The sequence below is a fragment of the Temnothorax longispinosus genome, chromosome 5 (genome assembly GCF_030848805.1).
Source record: "Temnothorax longispinosus isolate EJ_2023e chromosome 5, Tlon_JGU_v1, whole genome shotgun sequence".
In the NCBI taxonomy this organism is placed as follows: domain Eukaryota; kingdom Metazoa; phylum Arthropoda; class Insecta; order Hymenoptera; family Formicidae; genus Temnothorax; species Temnothorax longispinosus.
The window spans coordinates 2,748,730-2,761,407 of NC_092362.1; the positions used below are offsets into that span (position 1 = coordinate 2,748,730).

A 12,678-nucleotide genomic window follows, 5' to 3' on the forward strand; every position below is an offset into this window, starting at 1 on the left:
TGGCCGACTTCGCGCCCGTTCACGGGCCGAGAGAGACAAAATGGCGAAAAACTCCCGAAAACGCGCCCGGGGAAAACTCGGTCTCCCGAACCGGCGAGAACGCCACGAGCGACCGGGGATTTTCGTCGAAAACCGAGCTTGGAGACGAGAAAACGCGCGCGATTTTTCCCCGCCGACGGACACGAGGCGGGCGTGAGAACGTGGCGACGCGACATGGCGGTACGCGCGACCTGGTTTTCCGCGGCGACTTTCCACCGCTCGCGAGAGAAGCGAGAGAGCGAGCGGCCGCCGGCGGCGAAGCGTGAGAGCGGGCGACGAGACGCGTAGACAGAAAGGGCAGACGATCATTTTTCTACTCACCTATGTATTGGCACAGTCTAAATATCACAAGAGGACGAAACTGGGGGGGAAAAAAACTACGCGTCCACTCCTCAGCGTGCACTATCCGAGCGTCATGGGTCCTTTTTACACAATGGCCGTGCCGCGGCGGTACGCGCTTACGATCGATCAGTTTCTGCGAGAGGACAACGCCGCGGCGGCACGGAAACGGAGCTCGGCCCCCGGTCGCAGCGCTCCCAGACGCGGCGCAGTAACCGCGAATCGGTCAACTGCGCATCGGCGAACCGACGGCGTTGGTTGGCGGGAGGGTAGGGGGGGAACGGAAAGAGAACGGTCCACACAGGAACGTCGCTGCGCGCGGAGCGTCACGGGTACCCCGGCGACGTGTGACCGCGTTTCCTCGCGCGCGACTGCGACGTAAAAGAAAAATGCTGTGACGATCGCGTCTCCTAGAAAGAGAGCGGAACAGATGCTCCGAATAATAGCAACGGCGGGTCCGAAAAAGATATGTTACATTTTTAAGAGCCGCTTGTTCTGATATAATAATAGTTAAATCATATGTCTATCTTTGTCTAATTTGAAGGAAAAAGAAAGAAATATATACATATATATATTATTATTATTTTTGGTTGATTATTTATATAGATTTGATTATTAGTTTACCAACAGGTTGGAACAACCGGCTCTAATGAAATAATTTATTGGTTTAATCCAGAAATCATAACATTCTAAAAATTATGCTTTCCTCGGAGAAAATGAAAAGCTTTAAAAATCATAAATCATATCGATTTGCGCTTGTATCTTAAATTTGTCACACAAAATCTTACTTGTCGTTAAATTAGTTAAAGTTTCATGAAATATTAACGTGATTACAATCATAATGACTGAAACGATTCGGTATTTAATTAGAGATTTGCTCGCTGCGTACGGCGTGAAGCCGTCATTAGACGTTTTGGTCCGATAATCCCGTTATTCTTTTCAAAATATTCTTTTCAAAATACTTTACATGCCAACTGTACAAATACAAGCTGAACTCGAGCTTACAAGGTCGTTTGTGTATGGATTTGTGTTCAGAAGAAAAGATCGAGTCGAGCGAACTCGAACGCGTTCAATACATTATTTATCCAACGACTTTTCTATGCCATATTATGTACGTAAAATTTTCATTATTTCTCAACTTTTATTAAGTATAAAATAACATACAATTTTTTTTAATTTCGGCTGAAACAGAAAACGAATGTTCGGTTATGTGTCAATTTCGAAACCGAAACTCCGATTTTTTTGCCGAAACTGACCGAAACCGAATTTTCGGTCGGACTCTAATCTAAAATAATAAAATATCGCGTCATTGAATACGATTATATTCTCACGCGTGTTGGATAGCAGCACATGTTTTATCTCACTTTCCTACCTAGCTATTTACGTTTAAGACATTAAGTTGGCATTTATGTTTTTACATGACATTAATTTTTTGCGAGCGTTTTGAAAAAAGCGCCGGTTATCGGCGTAACGCAAGGGCGCCCGCTAAAAAGTCGAGAGAGCACGGGTATCACGGATGATCGCGGTCAACGCCAACGCGGGCAACGCGTTAAAAGTGGTGCCCTCTGTCGCTCGGATCCCTTGCGCGCGCTCTCTCGGTCTCTCGGATATTACGCGCCTGGCGTTCGACGCCAACGTTATTGGCGCGCGCGGTGGGGGATCCGCGCCACGCTCGAGAGGTGGGGGCGAGGGGGAACGGGGTGGTAGGCGGTGGTAGGGATAAAGAGCCGGGTTTCCGTTCTAGGGCACGTTCGTGGCGTAGCGCGGCGCGGGAGAGGCGAAAGGCGGGCGCGCGGGAGAAGTGGAAAGCCGGGAAGAGAGAGCCGACGAAGGGAAGAATCGGGGTCCACAACAAAATCGCTTAATCGCTTTGCGCCACCGTCCGCGACGGAGCACGGCCCATTCGTCGCCGCCGCCACCGCCGCCGCCGCCATCGCAGTGCCCCCTAGTGTGCATGCATGCTCGTCGTTGCCTCTTCCTCTCTCTTCCTCCTTTCTCTCTCTCTTTCTCTCTCTCTCCTTTCTCCTTTCCCCTTTCTCGCCCCTTTCTCCGTCTCGCCGACTCGCTGCGCCTCCGGTCTCCGTCTTTCTCTCCTTCTCCCTCTCCCTTTCCCTCTCCCTTCCTCGCCTTCTCTCTCCGGTCTCTGTCTCCCCGTGATTCGCTATGCCACTTCGGGCCGCGACGTTTTCACGGGCAATCCGTGAGTGACAGCTGCCAGTGGGCAACGCGGTGCGTGCGTGCCTCTCGCGACGACGGTTTGACACGGCCGGTACCGGCCGTGCGTGGGTGACAGTTTTGCGTGCGTGCGCGCGAACAATCGCACGCGTTTCACGTCTCCGAGAATCTTCCGTATCCTCGTTTCGCGCCCTCGCGGCGGTGTGTTTAAATCATCCGGCGAAAGTGTGTGTACGTCAACATCCCCCCGGGGGAGAGCTTGGTGCAGCCGCGCGGGGTTGGCGATCACCGCGGAACCCCGGAATCGCCGTTGCTGCCGCCGCTGCTGCTGCTAACCGACACGCTACCGCTGCTGCCGCTGCGATTTCATTTGTGGGTCAGGTCATGGTGAGGTACGTAACCGTCACGATCGTGAGATTTTTCCGCCTAGCACGACGTCGTCGACGAGAAATCGCGCGCTCGCCGACGTCCGTCGTGCTCTCCTTCTCAATTCGACAACGAACGTCGCGCGTATCCACGATATCGACGTACCCTCGACGTATACTCGTCTCCTCGAGACGCGTCCGGGGACTCCGGGGAGAACCGCGAATTTCAAATGTTTCAATTTTTCGGAGTGTGTATATACGTACGTTCACCCGGCGGGCTGCGAAATTTGTTTCCGTCACGTCGTCCCCCCCCCCCGGCGAGGCATACGTCTTTTTTTCCCCTTCCTGTTCTTTTTTTCTTCCTCCTTTGATTATCAATGAGGCCACGTGCTTCCCGGACAAGTGCGCCAGTCAATGAGCCAATTGCGAAACGCGGACGACAATACCGCGGCGCTTTTGTGCGTGAAATTGCGTACTTCTGTGTGTCGGTACGAATGTCCGATTGCTAGTTTTACGCTTGTCCGAAATCTCTTATCGGGATCTAGGGCGAAACGAGTCCACCGCTGCCAACAAATTTCTCGACACCCTTAAATTTTTGAGTCGATAATATCGATGCGATTTACACGAAAATCATAGACGAAATTTATAGCTTTCGAAAGGAATTACGTGAAATTCTGTACGCGATCCCCGAAGAAAGCCTTGAAAATAAAATCCTCCGCGATTATCGAGACAGATCGATTTATTTTGTAGCGCGTATTTTTATAGCGCTCGTCGTACGTGACGCGAAAATTAAATCGTGTTGGAAAAATGATAACGGTAGAGCGCGACGGAAGCGTCGACTTTCCTCGTTTTTCTCTCGCGGCCGCGCATTGTTTTCACTGCCGAATCGTAACGCGCGCAGCTGTAAATACGCTGTGCGACATGACTCGTGGCACGATGCGCTTGGATTTTTTAGGAGCGATCTGTCGGCACGAGCGATTAAAGCCTCGTGTCCACGATGTGCTGGAAATCGCACCGAGATCTCGGACGGAGAGGAAGAATTGACCGATTACGTTTAACACTGCGCGGACCTTTTGAGGCACAGTCGATTTTTCGTAATTTTCCATTTTCTCCTGACGTTTCAACTTTAAAAAAAAAAATTGTAACAGCTTCGGCCTTGTGTAAATATAGGAATCGCTTTTTGAAACCTTAAAGATGATGCGTGAATTTTTATAGATTTTTTGTAACGCAGAAACGCTTTCAAAGACTTTTTGGACTTGAAAGTCCGGGTGAGTGCTTCAAAAACACGGTGTCCGCGCGGTGTTAAACAATTGACCAACGCAATTGGTTAATTGTTAATTCTTTCTCCGCCCGAGATCTCGGAGCGATTTCTAGCACCGTGGACACAAGACTTAAAAAACGGGTTTCTCCTGGAAAGCGCGCGCGCGCGTCTCCGCGGCCACGCGGTTTTCAGCCGCTCGAAACAGCCGTGTCACTCGTTACGGTAGGTCACGTGCGCCATGCACCGGCCAATAATTGGCCGATTACGAGCGCGCGGGATGCATTCGGATGCGAGGACCGAGGCCGCGCCGGGACCCCGCCGAGAGTTTATCCCGCCACTCGGGAACGTTATTAGGAATATTTCGTTTGGAAACTGTCCTGAAAAACTTCCGTTTCGTAGGAATATATATATTGTCCCGCGCGTCGACAAAATAAATCGTTGCGACACGCGTCGATGTAGATTTCGAGGACAGCTAGGTGCTTAATGACTGCGAAAGATTCGCTACTGTATCTCGAGAATCGAGTCTGTAGGATGTTTGTCCGCGCAATAAAGCGATTTGATTAAACTGCGACGAAGGATTCTGATTAGCGACGACCGTGTCGAATTCTTTTTCCTTTTGCGACGAAACGGAACGACGTGGTAGGTAGGTGATCGTCATTTTAATTTAATTTAATTATGTGCCTCTGGACATTGCGCGGATACTTCTCCGTTTTACGTAATGCAGATATACATGACACGACTTTAATTAAAGTGATATGAATTTATATAAATTATAATATAATTAATATAAATCGCTGGAAATTCGTGGCTCGTTTATTCTCAGCGTCGATTGTAGGTACTTAGATACGACGATTTGATGAAATCTCTTCGTCCTTGTTAACACTTGATTGATTTCGATGGCAACGACGATGGGAGATCTCGGAAACATCGATTCCTCGGTATGGCAGACTAATAGGGTTTATTCCCGGAGGGTTCCCGGACATTATTAGCGCACTTCTCCGTCTTTCGCGCCGTCTTTCCCGAAGCCGTTGGGTCGTCAACGATCGCACGGCGCCCGCAAGTTGCTTGCATCGCGTGTCGATCGCTGTGCGTGACACGACCGACGAAAGGCTTCGGGAGCGCGCTCGTTTCATCGTGTACGCGCGCGCGTGCGGTAAACGGGTTTATCTCGGTAATTAAATGACCGTCAAATAGGAGAAAATCGCCGATGATTGATGGTGACCGATCGGCGAAGTTTCGCAGTTTGCGTTAACCACGTGCGCCCCCTTCTCCGCTTCCTCAGAGCGATACGTTAATAAATTCGTCACGGCCGCTCGGCAAAAGAGCTTTAGAACAGGTACTTGCACCGTTCCCTGAAATTAGCGACTGTTTTCCTTTTAACATCTCCCATGATTAGAACTGTCGTCTTTTAAGAGCTCGTCGAGAAATTCCCAACATATTACGCGATATTTTTCTGTTCAACGAGGTGAACACTGAACTCGTAGTTGACGGATTGCGGATTGTTTCGGGATAATAAATATGTATCATATGTTTTTGTATAGAGACATTATTGCACTTATTGCCGTGCGTTGAAATTGTTTTAATAGGAAACGCAAAATGTTCTTCTCAATCCGCGAGACTTCCACGCTATCGCGATGTACAAGAACTTCGATCCGCGAGCCGTATGAACGTTCGTATAATCAGCTCGATTAAGGATCGCAAGTTTAACGTTTGCACGATCTTCCGTCCCACGACGAATGAGCTCGTGCATCCCGCGAAAGAGATTTTCTCCGCGCGCATCGAGCCAACGGTCCGCCTATACATCGCGCTCGCGCTCGCCGCCGATGATAAAGAGAAATGCTGCCTAGAAAGCAGGTCTTGGCTGAATCTAGGCCACCCTGATGATGGCGCGTGCACATTCTCCACAATTTTACTGTTCCTTCTCTCAGCCTTGCCTCGCGTTCGTTCCCCGCCGCGCGCCGCTCGACGGAACAACACCTTTTCTCTCTTTCTCTCTCTCTCTCTCTCTCCCGCTCTTCCTCTCCTCCATCTGTCTATCTTGCGCATATTCTAGCCTCAGTCTCTCGCCCCCCCTCGTGTCCTTCCCTCTTTCTATCCCTCTGCCTTTCTCCTCAGCGTCTCCTCCGCGTACGTCTCTTCTCTTCCATCGATCGCCTCCTTCTCTCTTCCTGCCCCTTTTTTTTCCCCACCCGGCGCGATTCAAGGATCGAGTTCCGGAGGACGACCAGATGCGAATCGGCGAAAAAAGGAGAGAGAACGCGAGGATCGCGGTACCGTAATGTCCCCCCCGTGCGCGCGCGCGCTCGCTCGCGACGGGATTTACAAATTGCAAAAGCGAGAACGAGTCTCGCCGCGCGCGCTGTCTCAATAGCACGCTCGTTCGTAACTTCGTTTGTGAAATGTCGCGATGGCAACGGGTGGGCGTATTACAGGACGACGTTTGATTTTGCCACGTAATATAAGGATCTCTTCCGCTGCCGCGAAATAATAGGAAAGCTTTTCCGTTCGGTAAGGGAGAGGCGAATGATCCCTTCGCGCCGTTTCGGCTTTGAGCTTGAACGCGGCTTGCCTTTAAGAAATTATTTAATTAACGAAATTTTACGCGGCACCAGGGAGGATTATTTGAATGTGGCAGCACTTTTTTATATAAGTAAATGTTAAAAAGATAAAACGTAATGAATATGATCGTCGTGCAATATGTGCAGACGAATTCGACATTTTCTTTTTTATTCTTCTCGTCTCTTCCATCCTCATTATACTTTTTATCGTCTGTTTCTTTTTTTTTTCTTTTTTTTCCTCTCGTCTTCCTTTCTTCTCTACTTCTTCTTGGCCTTCGGACCCCTCGCGAGAATCTATGCAGTTTCGTCACTATCTAATTTAAATACGACCATCATAGGATCCATTCGCGTGCACGTAAACTTAATTGAATCGGAGATGCTTCTGCATTCCATTCTTATTTATCGAAGTAGGCGATACATTTACGTTTCTTTGGCATTTTCGAGCCAAAATTTAGCGGCGAAGCCACCGGCGTCGTCGAGAGAGAAAGAGAAAGAGTGTGAGAGAGAGAGAGAGAGGGAGAGAGAGAGAGAGAGAGAGAGAGACGCGCGAGGCGGCGAGCGTTTTCTCGAGAGCGGGATCTCGCGTGTGTATATGACTGACAGTAGGGCGATCGAGAGCGACCTAGAAAGGTTTCAAAAGACATTTTCCCGTTCACCCACGTATAAAGCCGCCCTCTCGCTCGCCGCGGGAGCGCAGAGCCGTGCGACATGAAACCTCGCGTACGACGATTGAGACAAGGCGCACGTACACACGTAACGCGGTGCACACACGTACGTACAATAGCGACGAAGAGGAGGACGAAGGCAGCCGCGGAACGATGAGGAGAACGGCAGAAGGAGAACGGCGTGGAGGGTGAAGGAGGATAGGACAAGAGGTCGACGGAGACGAGGGGGAGGACAGAAAGGAAAGAGAACGCGGGTATATGTGTGCGTATTTGGCCGCGTATATATGGATTGGTGGACGCGTGTTGGTGCGAGCTCGCGCGCGCGCAGGAACAACGGAAAGTATGGAACGTAATACGGAGAAAACGCTGGTAAAAGGAAAGAGGCCCCTCTGCCTGCCTTTCCAATCGAATCGGCCGCCCCTCTCGCCTTTGTCATTTTCTCTTTGTCCCCGTTTCGGATCTTCGTGTTCTCTCCCGGCTAAGTCGTCGGCTGTGCCGCCTCTCTCTTTTTCGCACGGTCTCTCTTCCTCCGCCTCTCACCCTCTCTCTGTGTCTCTCTCTCTCTCTCTCTTCTTCCTTCTCTTTCTCCCGCTGCCTTTCCTCTACCCGGCTTCCTGTTCGTCCTTCCCCCTTCGCCTGACCTGCGCCTGACTCATCCAGAAGAACGAAGAAGAATCTTTTCTCTCTCCCTCTCTCTCTGTCACTTCACTCTCCTCTCTTCTCCTCATCTCTTCCACCCGGTATATCTCGGACGAGCAAAAGAGGGAAGCACAAAAAGAGCCGTGCCAGAAGGAGAACCACGGAGGGAGAAGGGCACGAAACGCTTCTCTTTCTTCGCTCTCTGCGCCCGTGTACCGTTTCTTCTCCCCACCCGCCCTCGCCCTCCCTTCTGCTTTGTCTCTTCACCCTCTGACTTCCCCCGGACTACCATCCAGCTAACCTAACCACCCTAACCTTCTCTCCTTTCTTCCCTTGCTGCGTTTCGATCTGCCTTCGCCCGCGCCTCTTCTTGCTCTTCCTTCTTTTACCTTCCCTCCTCTTGCTCCACCCCCCCCCCTCTCGGCTTTGCTGCACTACTCTACCTTCTCGCCTGTGCTTCTTCGTCGACGTCTCTCGCCTCTCACCTTCGCCCTTCTCCTTGGCTTTCCCTTCTACCCGCTATATTGCAGTCATCCCTCCGCTCTTTCGCCCACCGACAACCCTCCTGTCTTTCACGCTCGTGTCTCTTTCTCATTCCTTCAACGTTTCGCGCATCCTGTTTCTTCTTCAAAGAGAACGTACGACAAATGGCTCGATACAGGAGAACGGCAGCATGAAGAGAGAGAGAGAGAAAGAGAAAATGAGAGAAGGCTATACACCATCGGTCGATTTCTCCATCCTGTCCTTAACACTCGCTCACATAAAAAGTTCTCTTGGATCAATTAAGGCATCGTTTTTCAAGCTTTTTTGAATGAGAGAACACTTTTGAATGACAAAAAGATTAACGGAGCTCCCTGAAATAAATCAAATATATATAAGGTGTTTTTACCCTCGCGCGCAATTTCTTTCGTTTATTAAGTTAAATTACGCTCGGGTTTCGTATCTTTATCTTATATTTTATTTTAGATTCTAAATTGAAATATCTGAAAAGAAATTTTCAGTTTTCTCTTCGCGTAAATAATTAAAAACGGAGCACAGAGATTATATGTCAAATGTTTCATCTGTTGCACTCGGTTTGGTCAATATCGTAAATAAATTTAAAGCCGAAATTCATGCCTGTACATAAATTTATTGAGAAAAACCTGATTTAGAAGATTTTTTCGGTAATTTTTTGGTTCTTAAAGCCTGATCTACAATGTGCTCTTTGCTTCCTGTTTTTTGCTCTTAACCTGTTTGCGACTATCCCGTATTTCGCAATTGCGTCGCGTAACGCGATGTTTTTTGTTCTCTGTCGCCTAAGATAAAAATTGACGAACTTCAGAAGAGACAAGAAACATCACGTTACGCGACGGAATTGCGAAATACAAGATAGTCGCAAAGAGGTTAAGAGCAAAAAACAGAAAGCAAAGAGCACATTGTAGATCAGCCTTTAAAATCATAGTTTTTTATTAACGTATTTTATTTTGACAAAAAAGCAAAAGAAACACGTGTAATGTTTTATTACATTGATTGTATGAGTGTGGTTGTATTTTTCGAAGGGACGCGTTAAATTAATTAACAGGCATGATTAGAATTGACGCGTTTATGTTTATGCATATCCCTCGCGCGTGATTGAGAGGAAGAAACAGGCGAACGGGACACAGGGCGTTGTGAGGTATCGCCGGTAAAAGGAGAAAGGAGTTTCCTACGTCGCTGCGTAAAAAGGAGCGGTGCCGATCGACCGTCTTATACATATAATTGCCAAGGATGCTAGATGTGGTAGCGCCGTGAGCTATTGCGCGTTAAACCATCTCGAAACGATTTCTTCTCACCGTATAAAGTTGATAGAAAGGCATCCACGTTTGACTAATTAATCCGTAACACACGCTAATTCTTTAGTACTAGATTTCTAAAACTTTTGTTTTTAATGCGACGCATCAAAAAGTTTGTGCATATGCAAATTGAGAATCTGGCGGATAAGAGTGCACGTTACGTATAATTGACGAATATATAAATTTCACATAAAAATGTGAAACATTAAATATATTTTTTAACATATGATCTTTGTAAATAATACAATTTTTAATGATCTAGAAATTCTTTTTAATCTAACGTATTTATTCGTTCTATTTTTTTCTCTTTTCTTTCCTTCGTATTTATATTTGATTCACTTAGCTCTCTGATGTATACTATGTAAATTACATATTAGCTTTAACTTACTCGTCATTTTTATTCGCGCGATTAAAGTCATATGTACGTACAAAAGAGAAACGATTATTGTTGATTACTGAATCGTATAACTGCCTAGTGTAATTTCATCGGAGCGAAATATTTAACTCTAGCCCACGGCACTTTCCACCAAGTTATAAACGATGCGTCGCGCCTCGTATGTTATTCTTAAGATTACGACGTAAATGTCACACTCTCGGAGCCTCACTCGTTCATTCTTCTTTGGCGATACGCTAATAAACTCCAGTTGTTGGATAAAAGAGAGAGGGACTGGGTGGAGTACTCAATGAAGTGCACACTCGCAACACACGCCGCCTTCGCATTGACGCTTTCAAGACTCGTGCATGTGGTCAGAAAAGCTAAAATTACCGCTTATATCCGACTTGTAGGAGGCAATGTTACAAAATCGGAATATTAATTTCCATTTGTTGCCTCGAGAGAAAAAAACAAGAAAAAAAATAATGTCACGAACGTCTTACATTTATCTAATAGACGCACCATGTTATTATTAATTATTGCCTAGGTACAGCAAAGTTTCATAAATTTAGTGCTTGCAGCGATGGCTGTTTATTTTTATGCACTAAATATAAACGTGTTCCCGCGATAGAAAATTCTCTCCGGTAATGTCAGGGTTAAGTATGATACACGTACGAAACCGCGTCGCCCAACACGGAGAAAAATGCGCGTGTGTCCTCTTTCAGTTCGCTCGTCGTTAATCGCCCCCCAGAAATTGCCCGCGCGGTCCACTCTCTGCCTGAGTCACCCGTTTTCCGTCCTCTTCTCTTCCCCGTGACAGCCGTGACTCCCTCTTCGTCTCTTCTTTCTCCTCTTCTCTCTCCTTTTCCCCGTCTCACTGTCTCTCTCTTTCTCTCTCTCCCTCCGTCTTTCCCCATCGTTCATTACGCCCTCCGCGTCCCTTCCTCGAAAAAGTAGCTCCTATCTTCCCTTTCGAGACCTTCCTCTCGCTCTCTCTCAATCTCTCCGCCGCTCTCATCCTCTCTCGACGCTGTTTCCGTCCATTCTCTCCCCTCGCATTCTCGCTCGTGCGCCGCCCTTATCTCCGGAGTTTCTCATTGTCTGAAAGGGCCATCTGTCCCCCCCCCCTCTGGTTCTTTTTCGTCCTTCGCTTTCATCCCCTTCGCTCCTTCCCGTTTCGAGCGCTGCGTATACACAAAGGCGCGCTGACTCTTCTCTCCGCTATCCCCCGTTCGCTACCCTCTTCTCTCCACCCTTTCTCCGGTTCCTTTCTTTGTTCCTTCCATTCGAGCGCTACTTTCGGAATTGCCGACATCGTCGTCATCATCGTCGTCATCCTCTCGCCGCTCCTTTCTCCGCAACTCAAGAAGTTTCTATTTCTTCTTCCTTCGGAGGGGATCCACAAAGAAGCGCTGGTAATTCCTAGAGGCGATATAACGCATTCGATTTCTCCAAGCGAGAGGAGAGCGCGATGAGAACGTTCAACGCCGTAAATTGCGGCGCACGGGAGAAAAAGCGGGAAACGCGAGATAGTGAGAAAGAGGACGGGTGGGAGGGAGGGAGGGGAGGAGATTCTTTCTCGCGCGATCGCAGCTTCCGCGCTTGTTCGACGAGCGAGGGAAAAAAAAAATGTCAGACCGTGCCGAGTCGAGTCGTGCCGAGATATCGCTCGCAGCGGTCCACGTGCGACCTTGAGCGAGACCGCGTTCACCCTCCGCGCTTCGAGGGGTCGCGCAATCCCCCGCTCGTGATCACGTGGTGCTCGGGGGTGGATCCGTGGTCCTCCGTTTATCCCGCTCTACCGACCGAACGAAATGAGCGTGGAGAGCTCGTCGACGAACACGAGAAACCGAAGGTCGCACATTATCGAGATTTGTCGGGCGGCAATGAAGTAAATGTAATGAGTCCATACATTGCAAGTGTAGATTTTATATGAAAGATACATATACGGATTTATAAAATAGTGATTTACATTTTTTTTCTTCTTCTTTATATTTTTACTTGTACGTATATTTCTACAATGACGAAACGGGTTGGATCAATTTAGGTAAGTTGATTTTGTCACAAGTAGTCCTATCTAGAAAATGAACAACTGTGAGTAAAAGTAAATTAATGAAAATATAAGATTTTTTCCATACTGTATCACATAAAACGATGTAAAGATCGATACGAAGAATGTATGTGTTGCAGATAAAGAACTATCCAGTTTCTCTCTCTCTCTCTCTCTCTCTCTGTATTCTCTCCGTTCTTTGATTGACCGCATTTGACTCACAAGTGACGACATTCAGGACGAGGTCTCGCTCTCGAGCAGAGCCACAATTTTAATTTGCGACTGTTAGTTCCAAGAAAAATCCTTCTATTCAAGACACAGAGTTGACAAGCTCTAGCAACGAACAAGAGGTGCAGGTAGTTGTACAATACGAGATTTAAGCCACAATGTAGAAAGAAGAAAA

At 47.9% G+C, this 12,678-nt stretch overlaps 3 protein-coding genes across 48 annotated transcripts in view; 1 reads left to right on the plus strand and 2 right to left on the minus strand.

Annotated features, from left to right (window-relative positions):
- LOC139812891 (uncharacterized) overlaps positions 1-527 on the minus strand; it is a 168,280-nt gene extending 167,753 nt beyond the window's left edge. For 38 of the 46 annotated variants that reach the window (XR_011731971.1, XM_071778055.1, XM_071778054.1 and 35 more), the window contains exon 1: positions 361-522. The gene's annotated coding sequence lies outside the window, so the exon portion shown is untranslated. Of the gene's footprint in view, positions 1-360 lie in introns of all 46 variants that reach the window. The other 8 variants (XM_071778042.1, XM_071778030.1, XM_071778041.1 and 5 more) reach the window with 4 other exon arrangements.
- Positions 528-2,129: 1,602 nt separating this feature from the next.
- The window catches only part of Psq (pipsqueak), a 53,049-nt gene continuing 42,500 nt past the window's right edge, over positions 2,130-12,678 (plus strand). The window contains exon 1 of the mRNA XM_071777987.1: positions 2,130-2,945. Within this exon, the coding sequence (XP_071634088.1) occupies positions 2,938-2,945 (8 nt within the window). The 5' untranslated portion in view covers positions 2,130-2,937. The remainder of the gene's footprint in view (positions 2,946-12,678) is intronic.
- LOC139812770 (uncharacterized) lies at positions 5,806-11,661 on the minus strand. Its single transcript, XM_071777867.1, is given in 4 exon segments — positions 5,806-6,140; positions 6,939-7,010; positions 7,919-8,043; positions 10,984-11,661. Coding segments are annotated over 4 exon segments (792 nt in total). The 5' UTR covers positions 11,244-11,661.